This window comes from Nicotiana tabacum, chromosome 14, assembly GCF_000715075.1.
Source record: "Nicotiana tabacum cultivar K326 chromosome 14, ASM71507v2, whole genome shotgun sequence".
Taxonomy (NCBI): domain Eukaryota; kingdom Viridiplantae; phylum Streptophyta; class Magnoliopsida; order Solanales; family Solanaceae; genus Nicotiana; species Nicotiana tabacum.
The window spans coordinates 95,406,518-95,433,868 of record NC_134093.1 but is presented as its reverse complement, the minus strand read 5'-3'; the positions used below and the strand labels follow the sequence as shown (position 1 = coordinate 95,433,868).

Below are 27,351 nucleotides of genomic sequence, written 5' to 3'. Positions count from 1 at the left end.
TTCTATAAGCAATAATGCGCTTTTGCATTATCCAATGCTCATCAATCCAATGACTGGTAACAGTAAGGTAATCACAGTCATTACCACTTCTACCAATATCAGTTGTAATAGCAAGACGATAATTTATATGAGTAAATAAATAGCGCAAATATTGTTCATATTCATGTTTATATTTATAAATATCACTCTTTACGGTTGTGCGAGGAAAACCTTTATAAGTAGGATTATAATTTTTTCTAATATAATGCACAAAGTGGGGGTTAGAAGGAAAACTATAGGGTAAGCACATAACAGTGACCATTTTTGCCAATTCTTCCCGATCTTTTTTTGGATCATAATATAAAATACCACCGGTAACAGTGTTAATTCCCGGTTGAAATTGATTTGACCCGGTACTAAGGTCAGCCCGACTAGGTGCACTTGTCCCCTCAACCAAAGCTTTCATACGAAAATATCTAGCTTTATCTTGAGGGTGTAGCAATATGTGTCTAGTCAAACTTTCCGTCCCCCCGACTTCCAACATATTGAAAAACTAACTCTTTGCCACAAGTTTTACACTTAGCCCTATTTTTTTTCTCTTAGTTGAGTAAAAAATTACCAAACAAGAGATGTTTCTGCCCGTTTAGGAGGTTGTCTAGAAAAAGTAGGGGCACTAATAGGAGGGTCAGACGGGGGATCATCTAGATTATTATTAGTTGGGTTAACTTCAGGAGCAGGACTAGTGGGTGTATCATCATCCGGTTGCGTTTCATCAAAATCTATTTCTTCATCATCATTTTCATCAATAGTTGGATTACCATAAAGAACATTCATATATTCATGGTTTAATTGTTCACCGGGTGCAATATTATGGCAAAATTGACTCTCGGTAAATTGTAATAAACTATTATCGCTATCAAGAATAGGAGGTGTAGGACGGGTAACATGTTTGGGTCGGGGAGCCGGGGGAAGTGGAGGAGGAACATATTGGCCACTAGATTCACCACTCTTCGATTTTCCCTTATTTTTACTAAACATATTTTTTAAGGAATAAGCCATCTTAATTAATCAAGCAAAGTAAATAAAACAAATAAAATTATAATATTAAAACTTAAGAGTTGGAACGAGTTTACTGAATTGACGAACAACTTGTTGGAAATTGATTATCGTTGAAGACTTCAATTCACCAACTTCACAATTATAACAATAAAGTAAGCAATAGTAGCAATTATAGAAGTAAATTAGAGAGAGATTGTGATAGATTGATGATTTTGTAAGAAAAATAAAATAATGATGGGGTATTTATAGTTGAAAATAGGAAAAAAGTGTAATTATAAAAAGTTTGGGATTAAAACAAAGTTGAGGGGTTAAATGGCTATTTCATAAATAGCCAACGGCTATTTTTGACAGCCCAACGGCTATTTTTTTTTTCCCGCTAGGCCTGCTAAGGGACTGGGCCGGTCCCGGGCCTGATGAGCCCAAATTATAGGACCGCCCCACGAGACCGGACCAGGCCCGCTAAAATCGGACCAAACAATCCTGACCCGTTTGCCCCGCGGTCCCGGACCTGGACCGGCCCACTTGCCAGCCTTACCCCGTAAACAAGTTTGAAGTAGTATTACTATTACCTTTTGAGGCCAACCTCAGTGGAAAAGTGTAATTATGGACCAGTAAATTACTGACACATGTTATTAAAAAAAGTGTACCACTTCAAGAAATAATTAGGTATTCTCCCTAAATATTATAATTACTTATTGTTATTGTAAGTCATGGTGTAAGAAAACATACACTATCGGTGCACATAAATTGAACTCAAATCAAATTACATCATACGATAGGAGTAAACCAATGAGAACAAGTGGTGCGAACACTTTCAGTCAAATAAGGCTGTGTGGTTGGAATTGGTTAAATTTCATTATATGGTTATTTTAGTTAGGCACTTGCACTATGCGAGGTAGTTCGGGCAGAATGTAGTCCAGTTATGGAAATTTCATTAGAAGATATAAGTTAGGCATTTGCACTATGAGTGCAGAGCTGTAGTGTAGTATTAGCCGTAACTGATGATCTCTATTCATTTCAAAAATAAAATTACTTACACCAAATCACATTAAATTATAGTCAAATGATAAATTGACGTTAGAAGTGTGTATAAATAAAACATATTATGTATTTAGTATTCATTAGTTTGGTATAAATATATAATGTTATGCGCTGGTTTGAAAGTTGCTTGCTTCCCTTGTAACAACTTTCTATTACAGTTCCGTGCACTCTTTATAGTTCCGTGCACTCGTTATATATGTATAGCAGATGAGGATGCTACTTTATTGTAATTCTCGTTGTTGACTTTCTTCAAATTCTTGGATGAGTATTTCCTCCCCTTTAAGCATGGCCTTCTCTTCTTGTTTTTGCCACTTTTTGATCTCACACAAGGTATGCTGCTTGTAACTTTATATCTAATTATATGACCATCTTTTGTTAAGTAATATCTAATTTCTGCTTTGGATCCCGTCTGATTCAATTCATATTATTTAAGAAAAAAAATGCTCATTTCTTGACCTCGAATCTGAGACCTCTGGTTAAGGAGAAGGGATTCTCTTTGTCCCACCATAATCTTTAGTGATAATATTTGTGAGTAAATTGGTGTTTTTGTTGCACAAAGTCCCTTGGGATTTTTAAGCTTCAGCATTTTTTTTCTAATTGGATATTTTAATTTTGTCTAGTTGTTCTACTATGAGAGATTATCATTTATTAGTTCAGTTTAAAATAGATCCAAAGTTGCAGCTTTGGGTTGATGTCTTTCACGATTATCATTTTTTATTAGTTTCGGCCTTTCAGGACACGCGTATTGCAGTGTATTCCATATCAACAACTCTAAATTTATAATAAAAAATATATAATTTACGCGAATATACATATATCGTAGCCGATGGTCTATCGAAAACAACCTCTCTGCCTCCACGAGATTTAGAACTATTGAACTTCTTTACCCATTTAAGCTTGAACTTCTACAGCTTTTGGGGCAGATTCACCTTCTTTTTTTTACCACTTATGAATAATTAAATCAAGAATGATTCTATACTTAGCTGCAGAGGAACAATGCTGCATCTTTTGCTCTTGGACCAGTGAACTCTGATCTTTCACGTCAAGAAGTTAAGGAATTAGGAAGCAAACTAAGCACTGGTTGGAGTTTTCTGGGAGGATCAAGAATCGTTATTCGTCCAAATCTTACAAGAAATCTTCTGCAAAGAAAGAGCTCAATGGTGTCTGCCTCATGTAATTATTTTCCTCCATATCATGCTCCATATAGTTTTAAATGTGTGCTAATTAATGAAAAAATTAGTTTAAACGTATGATGTGCAGTATAATCCTAGTTGGGATTTGCAGTCTCAGTTATTGCTTCTTTGATTCTTTAAAGAACTTGTTAAAGACTCAATTTTTTTCTTTTGCAGCAATGTAATCAGACTTTTGGGATAATATGTAGGCGTTTGAACATAAAAATTGTGATTTTTGAAAAAAATAAATATCTGAAGTTAAGTTGAAAAATCGTATCTGAAATTTAAAATTATGTTTGAACATGCAATTCAATTGAAAAAAAGGGTGAAGTTATGTAAGTAGGGTTGAAAAAGTGGTTTTTGGTTTGAAAAACTCATTTTCAAAAAATCTCCAAAAACTTACAAAATTTCATGAACAAACACATTTTTGACAAAAATTCTGAAAAAAAGAAAAAAATCTATGGACAAACGGGTCCTAATTGTTTATGCTATGTCTTTTGCAGGGTTGGAAAGTTCTCAAATTGCTACTAGTGTATTCCCATTGGGAACATTAGCAGTTCTTCCCTTTTATTTCTTCATGATTGTGGCACCTAAAGCTGCACTTGTAAGTTTTCTGAATTATTGTCGACCTAAATTAACCTGTTTTACTATTTACCAGTTTCTGTCATAAATATCATGAATAAAAGTAAATTGCTAGGTCACAAGTTCTCTCACCATCTTTTTCTACTTTCCTCATGTTATGTGATCACTGTATGATTTCAATCTATGTATTGATGGGTTAATTTCATGGGGTCGCCGCTCAATTTTTACTTTATTGCAACAAAGTTACTGTACTGTTTTGTAACAAAAGAGTCACTCAACTTCGTTTAAGTATCATGAAAGTCATTACACTATTTTTGTAACGAACAAATCACTCAACTTTGATCAAGTATCAAAGAAAGTCAGCAGGAGAAAATAAAGGAGTATTTTTTTATATATATTTAGGCAAAGTTTATTGGTTTTGAGGTTCTGATTTTGGATGAGGTAGCTTGTCCGAGAACATGAAGTCTGAAAATTCATTGCTTCACTTGCAATTAGTTAAGTTGTGAAAATTCATAATGCCAATTGCAGACCCAAAAAATGATGGAGAGCAGCATACCTTATATTGTGCTTGGACTTCTTTATGTATATCTCTTGTACCTCTCATGGACACCAGATACAATGCAACTATTATTTCCTAATAAATATTGGCTTCCAGAGGTATTTGCTCAACTACACACTCCCTCTTTTCCATTTTATATATAATACTCCTTTTTTTCGAAAATAAGACTCCTTTCTGTATGTTGAAATATTTAACTTTAAACTACTTATTTTATCCATAGTAATATGCTCTTAGGAGTCGTTTGGTAAGTGGGAGGGACAATAATCTCGAGATTAGATATGAGATTATTTTATCTCAAGTTTGATTGAATTTTCGAATTCGGGATTAGCTATCCCGGATTAATTTATACCATATTGTGATATTATTCTATGAGAGTGGTAATAATCCTGAGATTATTTAATCACGGGATAAAACACTACAATGACAAAAATATCCTTTTTCAAGGCTCTTCTCCATTGAAAATAAAAGTTGATCCCAATCTATCTACTATACATCAAATACATATTTTATATTATACCCCGTATGTCCCATTTTAAGTCTAATACACCAAACATCTCTCAGTAAAAATATATCAACTAAATAATCTCATCACTATTTAATCCCCGTTTATAATCCTGTTTGTTCCCCTACCAAACGACTCCTTATAGCCATTGGTATTGCACATTTAAAATTACGAGTTTCTAGAGATACTTTTGTATGTTAGAAAAAGTTTATCTTTTTTTTAAATTTTGTACCTAATCAAATTAAATTGAACATATGAAGTAATAATTTATATGAAATGATACTAACATTTGTTGTCATTCAGCTGTGTGGTATTGCTGAGATGTTCTCCAGGGTGATGACTTTAGCTTCTGCATGGATTCACCTCTTGGCTGTTGATCTTTTTGCTGCTAGGTTGGTCTCTCTTTGTCACACAGTTGTGTGTGTATTTGTGTCCATATATTGACAATAACAAAAAATATTAACACTGTCAAACCATTTTAAAAATAATTACAACTATCATATTTAAGTGATTAGTTACCTAGAAAATAGTGTTTCAAAAGGCGGGAGCAATGAGGCGGGACGTTTTACCTACTATGAGGCGAGACGTAAGCCCCGAGGCATGGGGCGAAAGTCTCATAAATCTTTATAATTTTTAATTTATAAATTAATAAAGCATAATAACATAAAATATAGAAAGTATATTAAAAGTTTAAGAAAATTATAAATGACTAAAAATCTCAGAGAGAATAAAATATCTAGCATGTTTTACCAGTAGAAACAATCAATAATGTTAATATTACTACTAAATACAAATTAATTAGAACGTCTTAACTTTTAAATAATAAAAAAATATAATAAGAAAATCACAATTTCTTCATAAATATTATTAAACTAAATATTTTATCTTCCTAAAAGTAAATAATTAATAAACTTCACCAGTACTGCAATTTAAAATATTACTCCTTCATGAGTAAATACAAAAATACTTTCAAATGATAAAATATGAAAAGTTTGATAATTTTGAGAGTAGTAGAACTAACACATGAACAGGGGTGGCCCAACGGTGTTGGGGGCCTAAAGCCAAACTTCAAGGAGGGGATCGGAGTTTTTCGGTATAAAAAACTCATTTAGTAAAATTTTATTTAAAGTTTATCTTTCTAATTTTTTGAGATGTAAAATTATTAATAATTTATTTATAATCGATTTCTTGACTAGGATTATATACGTTTTCACTTTCTAGGATTATTATTCAATTCTTTTAGGATTTCCTGATTTTCTAAAAAATCTGTGACTCACCAATTTCTTCTTCTTCTGGGATTCCATTGTCGTCTAACTCAACTATATTAGTGATTTGTTCATCTACCACAAAATTTTCCCTAATTTTTTATTTAAAATTTTTATTGTTCGCCAAAAAATTATCAAACGCTCCTTTTTGGGATTGTATTAAAGTTCCAATTCTTCCATTTTTTGGCATTTTTAATACGTGGATTCATATTTTCTTGTTGACATATTAAAATTCATAATAAATAAATAAAAAGATGATACATACACTTACAAACAAAAGATATCAAAAAATAACAAATTCTAGATGCAAAGTAATAAGAAAAGTACGGAACAATTGAACCTGGTTTAACAAACAGTTACAGATAACTTGATATTACTTTTGTTGCTTCAATATTTTTGGTATAATGCCGAGAAAACTTGACAAAAAAGGGTTGCAATTGCCTTTTGCTATCTTACTTGACGGAATGTTTTATGAGATTGTGGACTTGTAAAGAAAGACAAAGTAATCAAAGTAATATGGGCCTCATGATAATGATAATAGTGTATAAAGGAGTCAAGAAACATATTCACACCTAAAATTTAGGACTGAATCCCAAAAGTAACTATTTATATTACCAAATTATCTCTTATTTCCTTTTTCATGAAAAATGCATTTTTGTTTTGATATATTAGATATTTTTTTAAAAAAAATTATCACATGCAGCTATTTAATATTAAAAAAATTTGGGCCCCATAGATATGGGGCCTCAAGCGGTTGCTTGAGTTGCCTTACCATCGGGCTGCCCCTGCACATGAAGGTCAATAGCAAGTGAAGATATATATTTTGGTTATCTATTTTAGAAAAAAGTTCAAATTATATTCACCTTCACGTTGTTTTCAATTAGTAAATATGCAATATTATGACTCGTTATTGGAGTTACTTTCAATCTTCATATTCCTATAGATGAATAAAAGCTTAATCATTCATTTGTTAAAATATTTGAGGGTCAATAGTGCTAATTAGGAAATTTGACACATGATTTGAGTAATAATTGTTGGGCGATTTCCGAGTGTTGGGCGTTATGCGTGTTTAGGACGCACAATCGTGCGCTTGAGGCGTAAGCCTCGCAGAACTAAGTTCCCCCACATGAGTTTTATGGCGTTTTGATAGCGCCTCGCCTCGGGATAAGTCTCAGGCGAGTCCCAAAAAGCCTTTAAAAACGCTGCTAGAAAACAAGACTGACAATCTATTACAACATGTCACATAAGACTGTTAATGTATAAATTCTGGTCTGTCAGTATATATAAGTCGAATCGTTTTTTTTTTTGGGACAAGGAAGAATGATGCCTTATTAAAACTCTTAATTATTACTCCATTAATTTTTTTATGTGGAACAGGCAGATTTATCATGATGGATTGCAGAATGATATTGAAACTCGCCATTCTCTGTCATTATGCTTGCTGTCTTGCCCTATTGGACTTGTTTCACATTTCATCACCAAAGCTCTATTCAGTAGACGTGACATATAATTTTATTAACTCAGGATTGCAATTTGACTTTGTTCAGCAAACTATCAGCAGTTTAAATAGGTTTTCATTTAATGAAAGGTGACTTTCTAAGTTTGTATTGATGTGATGTAACATTAAGGCATATTTAGTACCAATTTTTACAATTATTCATTCATCAAATCTGATGTCAGGCTAATCTTAACTAAAAAGAGACGGCTAAAACTTGTGTTTTGTCATTTTTTTTAAAACAAACTAAAAGAAAAAAGTATTACATAAATTAATGAAACAGACACATCAAATAATAAAAAAGAATTGGTTGCAAGAGAGAAAAGACTTTGATTATCAAGTTTAAGTTATGTTCGTTGGAAAACTTGTGGGAATGAGAAAAAAAATTTCAAGTTAATTGTAAAGGAATAGTGGTATTGCATCTAGTTATGGACAATATAAGGAAGCAAACAGTACTCTAGCTATCAAATTTGTTTCAACTTCTAAACCATGGATATTAGGAAAAACAAGAAACAAAAAAAAATTACATAAACGAATTCGGCAATAGTCCAAGCAAAAGGGACTCAAAAAAGTTAACCAACCTCAATCACACATTCATATCCTCTTCCTACCCCATCTAGGATGAGATAAGATTACTGAGGTGCTTACACGTGGCACCTCCATTGTGGTGAATTAAAATGAAGAATGGCTTAGCTCCAAATATAATTTTCCAACCTTTCATATGTGGATATTAAGATTTGTATAATGTATCAAGAACCACATAATCCAATGGTTAGCTTTACTCCAAGATGAGGGGGTTGTTGATTTTTGTCCGTTAGATATGGGAAATATGTAAAACCTTATCATTATATATAGGGTGGTGGGCAACTATGCAATGACCATCTTGGAAGTTAAGGAAAAGGGAGAAAGAGAAATCTTTCTGTCTAAAGTGTAATTAGCAATGGCTTCCTCTGTTCTTTCCTCTGCAGCAGTTGCCACTCGCACCAATGTTGCTCAAGCTAACATGGTTGCACCTTTCACTGGTCTTAAGTCAGCTGCCTCATTCCCTGTTTCAAGGAAGCAAAACCTTGACATCACTTCCATTGCTAGCAATGGTGGAAGAGTGCAATGCATGCAGGTAACTTATATACATTCGACAATTTTCTTTTTACAATTATTGTCATAATTAAAAGTTGTTTTTGGTGGAGTATAGGTATGGCCCCCATATGGCAAGAAGAAGTACGAAACTCTCTCATACCTTCCCGATTTAAGCGAGGAGCAATTGCTTAGTGAAATTGAGTACCTTTTGAAAAATGGATGGGTTCCTTGTTTGGAATTCGAGACTGAGGTCAATAATTTTGCATACTCCCTCTGTTTTATGTGACTTTTTCTTTTTTATATTTGTTGTCCGAGAAAACAGACATATTTAGAAAAAATTTAACTTTAAAATTGCTTAATATGTGTAGCGCGGATTTGTCTACCGTGAAAACAACAAGTCACCAGGATACTATGACGGCAGGTGAGTCACAATTATTTAGTTAAATCATGAATATAAATGTTAAATTTTAAATCTTGAATGCGCAGATACTGGACCATGTGGAAGCTGCCCATGTTTGGGTGCACTGATGCCACCCAAGTGTTAGCTGAGGTGGGAGAGGCGAAGAAGGCATACCCAGAGGCCTGGATCCGTATCATTGGATTCGACAACGTGCGTCAAGTGCAGTGCATCAGTTTCATTGCCTACAAGCCTGAAGGCTACTAAGTTACATATTAGGACAACTTACCCTATTGTCTTGTCTTTAGGGGTTGTGTTGTTTTAATTTTTTTTTACTTCTTCCCACAAAAACTGTTTATGTTTCCTTCTTTCTATTCGGTGTATGTTTTTCGATTCCTACCAAGTTATGAGACCTAATAATTATGATTTGGTGCTTTGTTTGTATAATATTTTTGTTTCACATTCTTGTGCCGTATATGAGTTTTATTTTAGATAACATCCTAAATGCAAATGGTCCACACATTCACCAGAAGCATCCTCATCCCAACCACTTCCAGATGATGAAAAGTTATTCAATCATTCATTCACTTCCCAAAAATTTATTGTAGTTCATTTTTAGGGGTTGCCTTATCTATTACTTCTAGCTAATTTAGCAAAGGACAAATTTGGCATTGTTTCGAGGCAATATCTATTACTATTGAAATATCTCCAACTTTTTCTAGGCAACAGTTGTAGAAACAAAGGATAAGATTTCATTTTGGGTGTTTGATCATCATTTCACCTGCAAATACTTGAGTCAATTTACAAAATGAGGTTTGGTTATAAAATTTGAGTTTTAAGTGAGAAATCAAAAGTGATTCGACTGTGTATTTCAAGTGTAGTTTTTCAAATCTTCAACATCCACACCAAAACTTTCGACTTTCACGAACCTCTACATTCCAATGAAACAGACTGTAAATAGTTAGATGTGTGTTAATACCGAGCTTTAAAGGTTCTCATATCATTATGTTTCTGGAATAATTCCAACTTCATGACATTCAACTCTTCGAAGAAAAGCTGTGTCCCAACTAGTGTTACTTATGTGAAGATATCTATAAAATGGAAGTATGTACTTTACTTCAAAATTTGATCTTCATTAGGTGGTGAGTAAGCACGCCTTATGACGAAGGGAGAGCATCAGACTCGATCAAGATAGCGGTCTGCCATCTAATAGAGGGTGATATGGAAGAAATTAGGCACTGAACTGAGGTTTAGTAGTGCTTATCACTCAGGACGGCCGGAGTCCGGTCGTCGGTTTACTGGAAGACTTGCTGAAGGGCTTAGTGCAAGGGAGACCAAGCAAGGGGATAGGCGAAGTGGTGATGGTAAGAGGACTAACAATAAGGGGGAAGCGCAGTGATCAAAGCTTTGGTTTAGGGTTGGTTTAAACGAAAGAAGAGATCTTTCTAGCAAAATCCACCAAATTATGTGAACATTCTTACATTACAGTAATAGATATGTGAGGCACATCAAAATTTCTTCATCAAGCCTTTAGAAACAGAAACCACCAAGATAAAGCATATATTCGGGGAGAAAATGAAACTCGATCACCACTTCCTATTCCAAATTTCACATATATACAATACTACAAGTTTTCAAATTGTCAAAAATTTGTGGCACCAAAATCAATCGAGAGCATTTACAGACAGCACAAAAACAAAACTAACTCTCAACCACCTTATTTCAATAAATGTGCAACAGCCACATCGTTGCACAATAATATTAACGAAAAACCAGAACTTTCCCCTCTAACAAATTGCTAATAAATTCTCCAAAATCTTGTTCTTATTTTCTAGATATTCTATATACATTGTTGAGCTGTTGTCTTTATATACTTCTCGGTAAGGAAGATTTTTAAGCCGTAGCAGCCATGCGAGAGTTTTGGCAGTCAAAGCCCTCTACTCTATTTGGTGATTGAGTTTGCCCAAGTCTTGCCCTTGAACACCTTCCTTTAAAACTTGATGATGGAGAAGATGAAGCTGAAGTCAATGTACTTGGTGATGATGAAAAACGGGGTTGCTTTTCATTTGTAAAGCGAGCATCAGGGATTAATGGATTCATAGCCCTGCAAGGCGGTGAACCAGAGAAGAAAGGAGGGGATGACGACAAATCAGATGTGTATTGTGTTGCAGCTATGCCATCCTGTTAGAGCATGAAGATCATTTTAAGAAATGGCAGGTTGAATCAGTGGAATGTTTTATTAACCTTGCTCTTAAACAGTCAGCACATTTTGAAACAGACCGACAAACGATACAGCTATGCATGTACATAAGTCACACAGGTAAATTGACAGTTGAATATGATCACTAGAGCAGTACAAAAAACAAAATACTGTCCAAATTAATTAAACCAATATGCTAAAGATAGCATCATATCACTACATAAGCCATATTAGTTAAGTGCATCTCGCAAGCTTGCATTTCCAGAATATCATTAGACGACACAGAAAAGAACAAATAACCAGCAAATACAATCCTCTACCTTCTGCAATTGATGTAAGCTAAAAAATGACTTGAACTGAACATCTATTGACCTTTCTGTTTTTCTCTTCACCTAGCCTACTCAAGAATATGTGGCATGGGAATAAATCGTTGTACGCCCTAGAAGAAAATTCATGCTTTGGGAATGAATTATGCTTCATTAAGAATTTCTACAAAACCATAATTGTGTTTCCATAAGGCTCCTTTTAGAAATATTTTGCTAAGGCAAATTTAGGATTCTCAAAAGAGCTCCATAATAGGAAAGTTAAAAGGATTATAAAGTAAAAACAAAAAGTATGGACCGATGAGGCCAGGCTTAGCTGGCTGATAGAATATTGACATGTATTAAGGAATGGAGAGAGACAGCAAGATAGGGACATTGCAATTATGCCAATTATCATTTGATTGGACTCTCAACTACCCTGAACTTTCAATTTGTCTCATGAAAACCCATACTACCTACTCCTATGGATTGAATATTTTCTGTCCACTGATTATCTTTACACCTTAAAATCACTTAAGCATCAAAGCTATTTCTTGCCTTATGTAGTTTTTAATTCTACACTCTCCGATGATGAGGATGCTTTTCATACTGACGATATGCAAAAAGTCCAAGATATTTGCGATTATAATGATTCATGCGACGCCAACTAACTCATACAATGTGCAGCGTTTATCATGTAAACACCCTTCATGTATACATTGCTATAGATTCTGAAGCTTTGACAAACAACAAATGTTGACATAATTGCATGCAGAAAAGCTATAAATGATAAGTTTCATCCCTTAGTAGTTATGTCAATTCTTGTAAAAAAACTAGAGGCGAGTCAGAATTTCAACCATATGGGTTCTGTATTTTAGAAAGATGGCTTTAATTATTAATAATTGGGTTCTAAATTTAATATTTATACATATTTAATGAATTTTTTAACACAAATATGTTGTTTGAACAAAAGCTATTGCGTTCGTCCGAACCCGTAACCAAGCTACTAGCTTAGTAGCTCTGCCCCTAGTGAAAACAATATAGTTCTAATCAATTAACTTAGCCCTAATCCGAAACTAGTTCGGAATTAGCTACATGAATCCTCTATATCCATTATGATATATATCATGTTGAATCTAAAGGTGTGCACGTCATGGCGGATTCAATATTCAAAGTTAAGACTATTTCTACATTGACCGTCAACCTACCACAACCCCCTTATTAAAAAATCTTCCTTTTTTGTTTTGACAACATGTCCCATATTCATCCATAAAGAGAAAAACAAAGCAAACGAAAACAGAGTAAAGGAGCGAGTCCATTATCCACAGAGTTTTGAAGCCCTACCTCTTTGAAAATGAGATCAATAAGTTAAGCTCCACCTTTTGAAACAAAGGCCGCAGCTTGATTTCTTTTCAACCAAAAAAAAAAAAAAAACCATTAAAGAGAGGATCATGAACATTAACGGGTCATTAAAATCTTGAAAAATTGGGATTTAACAAGGATAAGAAATAATTACCTCAAGGGAAGGCAATTAGAATGGCTAACGGGATCCCCAAGACGACGAGGTTTGGGACAAATGAGCGAATCCATTGGATTAGTGCCGCAATTCATTGGTCGTGAATCGGCTACAATACAACCCCAATACTTCAGTCCGCACCAAGGCAACGGGAAACCCTTGAAGGTGGCCGGAAAAAGGAAAAGAAAAAGCTATTCCTACAATTTTGACAAATGCCTATTTTGCTAAGATGAATATACGTTTCCTTCCATATCCATATTTGTAGTTCTTATATTTACCTCCGTCCCATTTTTCTTCAAAACGCATATTGATCTTACGTTAATTCATTCTTTTTGGTATAACCTTTACCAAACTTTAATTGTGGATCAAAGGTGCTTTTCAAATTCATTTTAGCCAAACATAAGCGGCTACTATACTTCTGACTAAAAATACTTTTCAAAATTACTAAATTCTGAAAGCTTGGCAAATAATTTATTAGGCAAACACCCCAACTAATAGCCTGTTTTGTTCGACCGTGCTAAAAATGTTTCCTAAAAATGATTTTCAAAAAAGTATTTCTAGCTAGAAGCAATTTGTGTTTGACTAATTAATTTAAAAAATACTTTTAAGCAGCAATTAGTATTTGACCAAACTTTTAAAATGTACTTTTAAATATATTTCTTAAAAGTAATTTTTTTAAAAGTACATTTTGAAACAATCTATTTTTTTATGTTTCTCAAAAACTGTTTCCGTTTTTATTCAAAATAACTTTTTTTTTCTTCTAAAAACTTAACCCAACAATATAACTTTGAAAAAAAAGTGCTTTTGGCCGGAAAAAAATTACCAAAAAGAAGCACGACCAACAAGCTATAGCTTTATCCAAAATAAGCACTTTTGATTTCCCAAAAACATGATCAAAAAAGCAATTAGTGAAATATATCGTAAATTATTATAAATTTGATATCAAAATAGTAAATCTTTAACGGTATACATGTTCCAAGAGCATCTGTTTGAATTATTAGATGAATGAAAATGTAAAAAGCTGTTTTTTTTCCAAATTTTTAAATAAGCTGATATGATCTACTACACCCCTTTCACCAATAGTGTGTACTTAGCATCCTTCCATGCATATGATCAATATGTTACTCTACGTAAATGGGCCAATTTTTTTGTTTAATTGTATTAACTAAACTAAGAAGAATTAACTCAAATAGCCACCAATCTAACCTCTTAAACTCTAAATAGCCAGCGGATATATAATATATGTACAATACATGTATATTATATGTATAAATGTGTAGGATAGATAAACTGTTTCCAATAGACCATCTACGTAAATTGGCCAAAAAATTTGTTTACTTGTATTGACTAATGAGTAATGCTAATAAAGAAATGACATATGGCTATTTTCATATTTCTACTGCACAAACAGTACCTCAATCCCTATTCAAACAAAATAAACTCTTTTAGGAAACACAATAGTAAGCTATGCTCCATATTCATACATAGGATATAATATTACCTTATCTTGGGTTGGGGCTCTTCAAAGTCACTCAAGAAGGCATGAAAAAAATGAAGAAAGTGCACATGTATTAAAAATAATAATAATAATAATAATAATAATAATAATAATAATAATAATAATTATTATTATTATTATTATTATTATTATTATGACTTTATTATAAATAAGTTGGAATCGAGATATCACTGTAATTTTTAGACTATAAAATAATCCTTAATTCGAATTTACTTTTCTCTTATTGATATACCACTAGATCGTCTACTAATTTCAGCATATTCTACTAAGATAGTAAAATTATACTATTAAACATGGCAGATAATGATTCTAGCACACTCTTGTCAACATAAAGATTCCAGTACCATCTTATTCAAATTTTTTCTCCACATTCGAGCGTAGTTGAATAAGGTCTAAATCTTTTTAAAATTTTACCTTGTGATGTCCATTGTACGAATTGCAAAAAATAAAAAAGAAAAAAATTAGTTGTCAACAATAAAGTAACACATTTGTCCTTCAAAGAAATTGAATGACTTCTCCCCAAATATAAAAGTCTTCATTGCCATTTAGAAGCAAATGAGTAATAGTTACCAAAAAGATCATTAGTATATGATATTAATCATAATCAGACAAAAGTTAATTAATCAAAGTTCAACAAAACAGAAAAAGAAAGCCAAAGAGTAAATATACAAACGTTTATCTCCCTCGCTCCCCCTCTGCATCTTTCCTCACTGGCCTGAAGAATTGTATTATCCATATAATTTAAGATGGAGGAAGTATATACTGATCCATCAAAATTGTTTTTTTAAGAGCTTAATGCATACCTAATAGAAAATAAAGTATTTGTCAAACTAAAAATACATTTGAAAAGTCTCCTTACAAAAAAAAAAAAAAAAAAAAAAAAGGATAGAATGCTTACACAACAAAATTACATCATAGGACTTCAACCATCAAAAAAAAGATGAGAGCAAAATTGTATCCTCCACAAGCTAATCCACAGAATTCATGTCTTTTACTTCCTTTCTTTCCTAAATTCTACACCTTTGTTCCCCATTATATTTATGTTAGTATTAGCTTTTAATAGGTTGAATGCGGTAGTTCAATACAAATAACTCTCATATTCTCCAGATTTTTATGGCTAGGAAGAGACTGTTGGTTAAATAAATTTGATAATTTAGTCATTTAATTTTTGAAGAATATTTTAGTAAAATACAATAACAACAACAACAACAACAACCCAGTAAAATTCCACTAATGGGGTCTGGGGAGGGTAGTGTGTACGCAGACCTTATCCCTACCCCGAAGAAGTAGAGAGGCTGTTTCTGAAAGACCCTCGACTCAAAAAAAATAAAAAGACAAAATAACAAAAAGGAAACAATATTAGTATCACAACAACAATCATAGGATAAATAGGAACACCATGAAATCCAGAAGAAAGATGCAAAGCAAAGGGAGACAATATTAGTAAATATTAGTATCATCACAACAGTCATAAGAAAAATAGGAACACCATGAAATCTAGAAGAAAGATGCAAAGCAAAAGCGATAGCTAGTAAATAGGACATGCATTGAACATCGAAATAGTAAGCCACAACATTGCCAATAGCTATCTTAGACAAAAATCTTACATGGCTAGTCCCACAATGGTACGAAGTAAGGCACGACTCAACTAACTCCTAACCTACAACCCTAATACTCGACCTCCACATCTTCCTATCAAGTGTCATGTCCTCGAAAATCTGGAGCCTCGCAATATCTTGCCTGATCACATTTCCTCAATACTTCTTAGGTCGCCCTCTACCTCTTCTCGTGCCATCCACAACCAGCTGCTCACACCTCCGTACCGGAGCATCTGGGCTTCTCCTCTTAACATGTCCGAACCATCTAAGCCTCGCTTCCCGCATCTTGTCATCAATGAGAGCCACATGCACCTTCTCCCGGATATCATCATTCCTAATCTTATCCATCCTAGTGTGCCCGCACATCCACCGCAACATCCTCATTTCTGCTACTTTCATCTTCTGGATATGTGAGTTCTTAACGGGCCAACACTCAGCCCCATACATCATGGCCGGTCTAACCACCGCTTTATAAAACTTACCTTTGAGTATCGGTGGCACTCTTTTGTCACACAGGACTCCAGATGCTAACCTCCACTTCATCCATCCTACCCCAATACGGTGTGTGACATCCTCGTCGATCTCCCCTCCCCCCTGGATAACCGAACTAAGGTACTTGAAGCTGCCTCTACTCGGGATGACCTGCGAATCAAGCCTCACATCCACGCCCTTTTCCCCTGGCTCAGCGCTGAACTTACACTCCAGGTATTCCGTCTTCGTCCTGCTCAGCTTGAAACCCTTAGACTCAAGAGCCTGTCTTCAAACCTCCAGCCTTTCGTTAACACCGGCTCGCGACTCATCAATCAGAACTATGTCATCGGCGAATAGCATGCACCATGGCACATCCCCTTGAATATGGTGTGTTAACGCGTCCATCACCAGGGCGAATAAGAACGAACTGAGCGCAGAACCTTGGTATAACTCCATTACAACCAGAAAATGCTCAAAGTCGCCTCCTACTGTCCTAATCCGAATCTTAGCCCCATCATACATGTCCTTAATCGCCATAATGTAGGGAACCAACACACCTTTTGCCTCCAGGCATCTCCAGAGAATTTCTCTAGGAACCTTGTCATACGCTTTCTCTAGGTCAATAAACACCATGTGCAGATCCTTCTTCCTCTCTCTGTATAGTTCCACCAACCTTCTAACAAGGTGTATAACTTCTGTAGTCGAACGACCCGGCATGAACCCAAACTGGTTGTCGGATACAGACACTGTCATCCTCACCCTCGCTTCAACCACCCTCTCCCACACTTTCATGGTATGACTCAGTAATTTGATACCCCTATAATTGTTACAACTCTGGATATCACCTTTGTTCTTATACAATGGAACCACCGTACTCCACCTCCACTCATCCGGCATCCTCTTTCCTTTAAAAATTATATTAAACAACCTAGTCAACCATTCCAAACCTGCTCTCCCCACACACTTCCAAAATTCTACCGGAATCTCGTCTGGCCCGGTCGCTCTGCCCCTACTCATCTTATGCATAGCTCCCACGACCTCCTCAACCTCGATACGCCTGCAGTACCCAAAGTCACGGTAACTCTCGGAATGCTCCAATTTGCCTAGCACAATATCTCGATCCTCTTCTTCATTCAGAAGTTTATGAAAGTAAGTCTGCCATCTCTTCTTAATCTGGGCATCTTCCATCAATACTCTACCATCTTCGTCCATGATGCATCTCACTTGGTCCAAATCCCGAGCCTTCCTCTCTCTCAACTTGGCCAGCCGGAATAACTTCTTCTCCCCACCCTTTTCCCCAATTCCTCGTACATATGACCATAAGCCGCAGTCTTAGCCTCTGTGACCGCCAACTTAGCCTCCTTCTTAGCTGCCTTATACCTCTCCATGCACACTCGCCTCTCCTCCTCACCTATGCTCTCCACTGACTTCAGGTACGCCGCCTTCTTTGCTTCTACTTTACCTTGGACCACTTCATTCCACCATCAGTCTCCTTTGTGCCCACCAGATACGCCCGTCGAGACCCCTAACACCTCTCTCGCAGCCTCCCTAATATAATTTGCTGTCGCTGATCACATAGTGCTCGCGTCACCACTACTCCTCCAAGCTCCCATAGCCGACAACCGCCCCTCCAACGCTTGGGCTTTATCCTTAGTTAAGGCTCCCCACCTAATTCTCGGTCTTCCTCGAGTAGACCTTTTCCTCCTCTTTAACATAATACCAACGTCCATCACCAAGAGCCTATGCTGCGTCGCGAGTATCTCACCCAAAATCACCTTGCAATCCTTGCACAACCCTCTGTCACACCTCCTGAGGAGGAGATAGATTATTTGGGTCTTCGCCATCCTATTTTAGTAAAATAACTTCACTTAAAAGTTTTCATACTTATTATATAGTATGATATGATGATATATAAAAAAAATATTTTTATTTTATCGATTTGACCCGAAAATAATATATTGAGTTGAACTTATTAAACCCCAAAAAAGTATTTAATGCAAGATATGTTACTTTAATTTTTAAGTACTAACATTAAATTGTGATCAATATTTACCTAAAATGGGACGGAGGTAAATATAGGACCATGAAATATATACTGTGAATCCTGGACTTTTATAATCTTAGGAAAATAGACCATTTGCCATAATTGTAGGGAGAAAAATAATAGTAGCTGTTTTTTTTCCTTTTTCCGGCCACCTTCAAGAGGTGAGAGGGATTTCCCATTCCCTTGGTGCGGACTAAAATTGGGTTGTAGCCGATTCACGACCACTGAATTGCGGCGCTAATCCAATGGGTTCGCTCATTTGTCCCAAACCTCGTCGTCTTGGGGATCCCATTAGCCACTCTAACTGCCGTCCCTTGAGGTAATTATTTCTAATCCTTGTTTATCCTAATTTTTCAAGATTTTAATGACCCATTAATGTTCATGATCCTCTCTTTAATGGGTCTTTTTTGTTTTTGTTTTTGGTTTGATGGTTGAAAAGAAATCAAGCTGAGGCCTTTGTTTCAAAAGGCGGAGCTGAACTTATTGATCTCATTCTCAAAGAGGCATGTTTCCCTTCACATTTCTCTTTACCTTGTTCCTATTTACATATCTAGCCACAGCACAACAACAATATACCCAGTATAATCCCACAACAATGACGTGCCTCTATGTGGATATTTTAATAATTTAAGATAGTGTTTTTTTCTTTTTAAATGAATATTGGACATGCTGCCAAATGAAAGCAAAACGGGAGGACTTTTAAATGGGGAGGGTTGTGACAGCGGTGGAGGCAGGATTTTCAACGAGGTATTCAAAAAATAGAAAGAGTAAATATGCGAAAAAGCCAAGGGGATTCAACTTCTAATATATTTACATAAAAGAAAATTGACCTTGTATATACAAGTATAATATTCCAGCAAATGCTGTGATGGGTTAACGGTCGATGTAGGGATAGTCTTAACTATGATGAATGATTGAATAATGAATCTGGAATGAGGTGCAAACCTTTAGATTCAACATGATATAGAACATAATGGACCCAGAGGATTCATGTAGTCGATACGCGACTAGTTTCGGGCTTAGTTGCTTGGGTAGAATTATATTGTTCCTATAGGAATTAGCTTAACTTCTCAAGGATGTAGCTTTTATGCATGCAATGATGTCAACTTTTTCTTGTTTGTCAAAGCTTTAGAATCTATGACAATCTGAACAAAAAGGCAGCAGATGTACATTAAAAGCTACAGGTTCGGCCGAACCTAGTAGCTTTGGCTCAGTCTCTGTACATATATTAAGAATCTACTAGATATGTAGAAATATTAAATTTCGAACCCAGTAACTTATTGATAAGTAGGTTCAATGGCATCCCGAACGCATAAACTTCGTAAACTTCATGCCTTCATGAAGGATGTTTATATTATAAATCTTGCAGTGTTTGAGTTAGTTGGCTTTGCATTATCTTAGACGGTTCGCATACTGTCATTATGAAAATCATCCTCATCGCCGGCAGTGTGTGTAGAATTCCAAGCGACATAACACAATTTTACACTCTCAGCATAGCTATGTGAGTGGCATCAATGGGTATGAGCATCGTGGAGAGGTGCAAATGGACAAATGGTTCTAGTAGCTCAATGAAGGTAGTCTGCATGTTGGCCTACTTGGAGGCGATCTTGGTGGCTAACTTGAGCTCCATCCTTCTTGGTGGCTTTGATACCTAAATTATTTTTCTGAGAAGTAGCTTTTATTGTGATTTTAAGGTGTCAAGATAATGCGTAAGTGCAATGGAAATAGTCAATCTATAGGAGTAGGTAATGTGGATTTTCATGAGACAAACTGAAAGTTGAGAGTAGTTGAGAGTCCAATGGAATGATAATTGACAAATAATTGCAATGTCCCTGTCTTTCTGTCTCCCCATTCCTTAATACATGTCAATATTCTATAAGCCAGCTAGGCCTGGCTTCATCGGTCCATACATTATTTTACTTCATAATCGTTTTAACCATCTTGATATCAAAAGCTCCTTATGAGAATACTCAATGTGCCAAAATATTTCTAAAAGGAGCCATATGAAAACACAATTATAGTTGATTAGGGCAGATGAATAGGAAAAATAGAAAGGTCAATAGATTCAAGTTAGCTTATTAGCTTATACCAATTGCAGAAGGTAGAATTTTTTTCATTTGTTGGTTATTTGTTCTTTCTGTGTCGTTTAATGATATGTTGGAAATGCAATGTTGATAAATGCACTTAGCTAATTTGATTCATGTGGAGTGGTATGATCCTATCTTTAGTGGGTTGTTTTAACTGATTTGGACTGTATATTTGACCGTTCTCCTGATTACATTCAACTGTCAACTTATCTGTGTGACCCTATATGTACATGTATAGCTGTTTCTTTTGTCGCTCTTATCTCAAAATGTGCCAGCTTTTTAAGAACAAGGTTATAAAACATTCCACTGGTTCAACCTGCCATTTCTTAAAATGATCTTCATGATCCAACAGGATGGCATAGCTGCAACCCATTCTGTATACGATTTGTCATCATCCCCTCCTTTCTTCTCTGGTTCACCGCCTTGCAGGGCTATGAATCCATTAATCCATGACGCTCACTTTACAAACGAAAAGCAACCCTGTTTTTCATCATCACCAAGTACATTGACTTCAGCTTCATCTTCTCCATCATCAAGTTTTAAAGGAAGGTGTTCAAGGGCAAGACTTGGGCAAACTCAATCACCAAATAGAGTAGAGGGCTTCGACTGTCAAAACTCTCGCATGGCTGCTATGGCTTAAATCTTCCTTATTGAGCAGTATATGAAGTCGACAGCTCGACACTGTATATAGAATAGAAAAGAAGAACAAAATTTTGGAGTATAATTAGCGATTTGTTAGAGGGAAAAGTTCTGGTTTTTCGTTAATATTATTGTGCAACGATGTGGCTCTTGTACATTTATTTGAAATAAGGTGGTTGAGAGCTGATAATTTTATTTTTGGGTCTGTCTGTAAATGCTCTCAATTGATTTTGGTGCCACAAACTTTTGACAATTTGAAAACTTGTAGTATTGTATATATGTGAAATTTGAATAGGAAGTGGTGATTGAGTTATATTTCTTCCCAAGTATATCCTTTATCTTGCTGGGTTTTGTTTCTAAAGACGTGTGTAGAATGGTGAGAGGAAGCGAGAGACAAAATCGATCAATTTTGTGTTCCACGAGTCTCGTGCTTGAGCTGAAAATATTCTCTGTTTCATGCTACGTCTCAATTCGAAGTTGATGTATGACCAGAAAGATGGTGTAGACTGTAGAAACAAAACTTAGTATAAATGATGCTGCCCAGGGTTGAATTGAAGGACCTTCAATGTGTAATACCAACATGATAATCACTACACCACTGCATCAGTAGCTGAACTGAAAGTTCTGTTTTGCTCAACTCAAGTACAACCTTAGCTAAGATTAATACATTTCTTAACTACAAGCTACTGGATTATCTCCTGGTGTTTCAGAGAGTGAAATAAAGAAGATTGACGCCGCGCTACCCAGGATCAATTGCTTTTTTTTCTTTTGTGTTTCTCATCTGGTGTCCAGTATATGCATTGAGGCCCGTATAAATCTAAATTCACACTGGTAAGTCTCACTTTGGGGGATAAAGTCCTCCCTAATAAAGGTGATTCCATACCCGGGGGCTCGAAGCTGTGACTTCTGATTAGGGATTAAGGAGTACTTGCCATTTTACCACAATCCTGTTGGTAATTGCTTTTTTTTTTTTTTTTTAAACAAGACCATTGTACAAGCTAAAGAGAAATGGAGACCGTTTGTGACAGTTGCTGGAGTTTCATGAATTGTTTTAGTTCTTTACCTATCCAGCCCTTCAATTTTCTTCTAGTTTGCATCATTTTAAATTTCTAGAATTGTGGCCAAGAAAAGTTTGAGATATTTCAATGGTTTAAGATATTGCCTCGAGACAGTTCCTTGTCCTTTCTAGAGCATTGACGGTATAAAAAATATTTAAACAATCAGGTCAGTTAGAAAGTAATTGCAGTTTACTTTTCTTAATAACATTATTTAATAACCTAGAGCAAATGTTAAATGACATGTTATACTAAGTTAAAATAACAGTAATTGTTCAAAAAATTCATTACATTATCTATGTTTAACTTAAATTCTTGTAGAAAAGGAAATACTTAAAAAAATCAATGATTATTTTGAAAACTGAAGGAATGGTGGAATAACTTTCATAATCTCAAAGTAGTTGGGGGTTTGTATGGACCATTTGCGTTTCGGATAGGAGATATTACCTCAAATGCCAAATAAATGGACAACCCTTAAAGTTGTCACCAAGTTTCATTTAGATACCTTAATTGAGGCCTTTATCTATTAGACACTTATGCCTGTTTAGCCAAACTTTTTCAAGACCAAAAGCATTTTTGTTTTTGAAAAAATATTTTTTTTTAAAGTTAAGTGTTTGGTCAAACTTTTAGAATAAAAAAGTGCTTTTGAGTGGAAGCAGAAACAGTTTTGGAGAAGCAGAAAAAAGAACCTTTCACCGGAAGCATTTTTTTAAAAAACACTTTTGAGAAAAGAAAAAAAAACACTTAGAAGTACTTTTTTTACAGCTTGACCAAGCACTAATTGCCGCTCAGAAGCGCTTTTCAAATTAATTCGTCAATAACAAACTGCTTCTCATCAAAAAATATTTTTGAGAAAAACACTTCTCAAAATAAACTAATTCTAGAAGCTTGGCCAAACAGGCTATTAATGTATATAAAAAATGTAGCTAGCTATTATCTTGAAAATTTTCATCATCTGGAAGTGGTTGGGATGAGGATGCTTCTGGTGAATGTGTGGACCATTTGCATTTAGGATGTTATCTAAAATAAAACTCATATACGGCACAAGAATGTGAAACAAAAATATTATACAAACAAAGCACCAAATCATAATTATTAGGTCTCATAACTTGGTAGGAATCGAAAAACATACACCGAATAGAAAGAAGGAAACATAAACAGTTTTTGTGGGAAGAAGTAAAAAAAAATTAAAACAACACAACCCCTAAAGACAAGACAATAGGGTAAGTTGTCCTAATATGTAACTTAGTAGCCTTCAGGCTTGTAGGCAATGAAACTGATGCACTGCACTTGACGCACGTTGTCGAATCCAATGATACGGATCCAGGCCTCTGGGTATGCCTTCTTCGCCTCTCCCACCTCAGCTAACACTTGGGTGGCATCAGTGCACCCAAACATGGGCAGCTTCCACATGGTCCAGTATCTGCGCATTCAAGATTTAAAATTTAACATTTATATTCATGATTTAACTAAATAATTGTGACTCACCTGCCGTCATAGTATCCTGGTGACTTGTTGTTTTCACGGTAGACAAATCCGCGCTACACATATTAAGCAATTTTAAAGTTAAATTTTTTCTAAATATGTCTGTTTTCTCGGACAACAAATATAAAAAAGAAAAAGTCACATAAAACAGAGGGAGTATGCAAAATTATTGACCTCAGTCTCGAATTCCAAACAAGGAACCCATCCATTTTTCAAAAGGTACTCAATTTCACTAAGCAATTGCTCCTCGCTTAAATCGGGAAGGTATGAGAGAGTTTCGTACTTCTTCTTGCCATATGGGGGCCATACCTATACTCCACCAAAAACAACTTTTAATTATGACAATAATTGTAAAAAGAAAATTGTCGAATGTATATAAGTTACCTGCATGCATTGCACTCTTCCACCATTGCTAGCAATGGAAGTGATGTCAAGGTTTTGCTTCCTTGAAACAGGGAATGAGGCAGCTGACTTAAGACCAGTGAAAGGTGCAACCATGTTAGCTTGAGCAACATTGGTGCGAGTGGCAACTGCTGCAGAGGAAAGAACAGAGGAAGCCATTGCTAATTACACTTTAGACAGAAAGATTTCTCTTTCTCCCTTTTCCTTAACTTCCAAGATGGTCATTGCATAGTTGCCCACCACCCTATATATAATGATAAGGTTTTACATATTTCCCATATCTAACGGACAAAAATCAACAACCCCCTCATCTTGGAGTAAAGCTAACCATTGGATTATGTGGTTCTTGATACATTATACAAATCTTAATATCCACATATGAAAGGTTGGAAAATTATATTTGGAGCTAAGCCATTCTTCATTTTAATTCACCACAATGGAGGTGCCACGTGTAAGCACCTCAGTAATCTTATCTCATCCTAGATGGGGTAGGAAGAGGATATGAATGTGTGATTGAGGTTGGTTAACTTTTTTGAGTCCCTTTTGCTTGGACTATTGCCGTATTTGTTTATGTATGTATACATATATTTTTGTGTTTCAAAATATTCAAACTAAACTTAATGCAAATTATGTATCATCAAGGCTTCGATTCTTTATCACATGAGATGCAAACAAAGACATAATAAACTTTGTAAAAGTCTCAAGGAACTATATATGACATTGGAGTCGAGGCATTCTTTAGGAAATGAGAGCAAATGCTTTAATCAAAATGATCATTAAATATAGTGTTTCATGATTACAAAAACATTGTCAAAACGGACGTTGGCAAGCCTTCATCAGAATTAGACTGTGGAGGCTGGTATTGTTGTCTCTGCTGATTTTGAAATCATGTAGTTCCTTGTCCCTGGATCTCGAATGATTCTACTTCCATGAGTTCAAACTACCATTTGGTGAACTCCACAACAAACTTGGGTGCCTCTGTCCCATGGAGTTAAAATTATTACCACTTTGATAGTTACCTCTGTCAGTGCTTCCCATAATATTTACCACTTTATCTGCAGCTGAGGCCTGACACTCATTCGTTGGATGATGCATTCCACAAAAGTCACAAACTGATGATGGCTGGCTCTGGACCTTGGCTAAGGTCAACTTTCATATCTCTTTAGCAATGATGTCTAATTGGGGTTGCACTGATGTGTTAGAGTCCACCTGGTGAATCCCGTCTGATTTTCTTCTATCATTACTCTCAGCGGGCTATTGGTTAGCATCTTCAAATGGCTCATCGAGAACCACAACAATCTCCTCAGGGGTTTTCTTCATTAAAGGACCTCCAACTGCCGTACTCAGAGTTCGTGAGGAAGGTGTCAGTCCATTCCAAAAGTCCTGGAGTTGCATCCACAATTCGATTCCATTATGCTAACACTTTCTCACTATCTTTTTGAATCTTTCCCAAGCTTCGAAGACCATTTCAGTATACTTCTGGCAGAAGTTGTAGATTTCCCTTTTGAATTTCACTATTTTGCAGCTGCGAAGTACTTGTCCAGAAACATTTTTGTCATATCTTCCCATGTCCTGATCGACCCAGTTGGTAAGCCTCGAAGCCAATGCTTCACGTCATCCTTCAGTGAAAAGGGGAATGCCCTTAAGTAGACTGCATCTTTTAACACTCCATTGTACTAAAAGGTGTTCATGATTTCCTCAAAGTTTATTAAGTGGGTGTTAGGATCTTCGTTCGCCTTCCCTTTAAAGACACAATTGTTCTGGATGGTTTGAAGCAAACCTTGCTTCATCTCAAAATTATTTGTTGCTGCGGGTAGAGATCTGACACTTGACAATCCCTGATTGTAGATTGGTCTGACATAGTCACCTAATACTCTCCCAGGACTGGGAGCCATATTTTTAAACTGCTCTTCAACCAGAGGTCGTTTTAGATGGAATCTTCAATCCCCATCTTCTTCAACAGTTTCATCATCAGCTTTAAGTGCTGCTTCAGTTGCTATCCGTGCAGCTTATTCTCTCTATTACGCTGCCCCTCTTGCAGCTAAATCTGCTCCATCATCATTGTACTTAGCCATGTGTTCTTGGGATGAAGATTGCCCCAAGAAATTTTCGGTGAGTTCTTTCTCTTTCTTTAACTGTCGCAGATGCTTTTCCACCTCTGGATCAGATGGAATCACTTCTTTTGAAGAAGATTGAGTTACACACCAGAGAAGTTAAACTTGTTACATGCACACAAGTGAGAAAAACGTGAATACAAGAAAATAAAATAGGTTCCTGAATTAGTGCCAAAAATTATTCTGAACACTTTTGATTTCCAATCCCCGCAACGGTACCAAAATTTGACGAGCACAAAATAAAATACGAAATTGATGCTCACTAGCCAAAGATAGTATAGTTTAATTATCGTCTCCACAGGGATTGAATTCAAATAATGTTCAAGTAATTTCTGGTTTAACGCTATTCCGGATGATTAACACTTTGATTGGATGATTATGAACTAAATTTAACTATTAAAATTAAAACAATTAACAATTAATCAAAGAGAACTAGAGAGTAAGCAATAAATTTAATAAGGATTTTGACATGATAGGTGGAAGACTGTTATCCTGAATATGACACTGTTATATTTCACTCTTGAGGTTCTATCGATTCTCATGAATTCAATAGGTGATTAGCTTATACTTCTGATTCAGACTCCTCTCTCGATTAAATCTAAATCTTCCAAACAAATTAATGTGAAGTGCGGTGAAACTCGCAAGAATCTATTGATAGGAATGATATAAGAAAAACTTCTCGCAAATATTTCTTAATCTTAATTTAAATGGTAACTCAAAAAGCTCTCTCGATTACTTCAAAGGATCACCAAAATAAACTAAGGCATACAATACAATAATATTCAATAAGA

General features: G+C 35.4%; 4 protein-coding genes and 1 long non-coding RNA gene across 6 annotated transcripts; 3 read left to right on the top strand and 2 right to left on the bottom strand.

The window, feature by feature from the left end:
* Window positions 1-2,058: 2,058 nt before the first annotated feature.
* Window positions 2,059-7,838, top strand: LOC107771726 (protein ABA DEFICIENT 4, chloroplastic-like). Of its 2 annotated transcripts, none has more exons than XM_016591169.2 (6): window positions 2,059-2,409; window positions 3,069-3,252; window positions 3,755-3,855; window positions 4,362-4,490; window positions 5,198-5,286; window positions 7,537-7,838. In XM_016591169.2, exons 1-6 carry the CDS (start codon window positions 2,341-2,343, stop codon window positions 7,667-7,669), a joined length of 705 nt encoding a protein of 234 aa, XP_016446655.2. In that variant the 5' UTR covers window positions 2,059-2,340; the 3' UTR covers window positions 7,670-7,838. The 2 variants fall into 2 exon arrangements, with proteins under 2 accessions (XP_016446655.2, XP_016446654.2); XM_016591168.2 differs by having other exon boundaries at window positions 2,067-2,409; window positions 3,063-3,252.
* Window positions 7,839-8,439: 601 nt separating this feature from the next.
* On the top strand, window positions 8,440-9,575 carry LOC142169107 (ribulose bisphosphate carboxylase small subunit, chloroplastic-like). Its single transcript, XM_075230329.1, has 4 exons — window positions 8,440-8,771; window positions 8,847-8,981; window positions 9,100-9,152; window positions 9,218-9,575. Exons 1-4 carry the CDS (start codon window positions 8,595-8,597, stop codon window positions 9,393-9,395), a joined length of 543 nt encoding a protein of 180 aa, XP_075086430.1. The 5' UTR covers window positions 8,440-8,594; the 3' UTR covers window positions 9,396-9,575.
* On the bottom strand, window positions 9,214-13,603 carry LOC107771725 (uncharacterized). Its single transcript, XR_001644868.2, has 3 exons — window positions 13,147-13,603; window positions 12,975-13,038; window positions 9,214-11,309 (listed from the first exon to the last, which is right to left on the bottom strand). It is a non-coding gene; the product is annotated as an uncharacterized LOC107771725 (long non-coding RNA).
* A 5,249-nt stretch (window positions 13,604-18,852) lies between these two features.
* On the top strand, window positions 18,853-21,817 carry LOC107771724 (uncharacterized). Its single transcript, XM_016591167.2, has 3 exons — window positions 18,853-19,097; window positions 19,218-19,281; window positions 21,218-21,817. Exons 1-3 carry the CDS (start codon window positions 19,024-19,026, stop codon window positions 21,503-21,505), a joined length of 426 nt encoding a protein of 141 aa, XP_016446653.1. The 5' UTR covers window positions 18,853-19,023; the 3' UTR covers window positions 21,506-21,817.
* A 1,807-nt stretch (window positions 21,818-23,624) lies between these two features.
* On the bottom strand, window positions 23,625-24,765 carry LOC107771723 (ribulose bisphosphate carboxylase small subunit, chloroplastic-like). The gene is made up of 4 exons (XM_016591166.2): window positions 24,429-24,765; window positions 24,219-24,353; window positions 24,048-24,100; window positions 23,625-23,982 (listed from the first exon to the last, which is right to left on the bottom strand). Exons 1-4 carry the CDS (start codon window positions 24,603-24,605, stop codon window positions 23,805-23,807), a joined length of 543 nt encoding a protein of 180 aa, XP_016446652.1. The 5' UTR covers window positions 24,606-24,765; the 3' UTR covers window positions 23,625-23,804.
* Window positions 24,766-27,351: the final 2,586 nt, after the last annotated feature.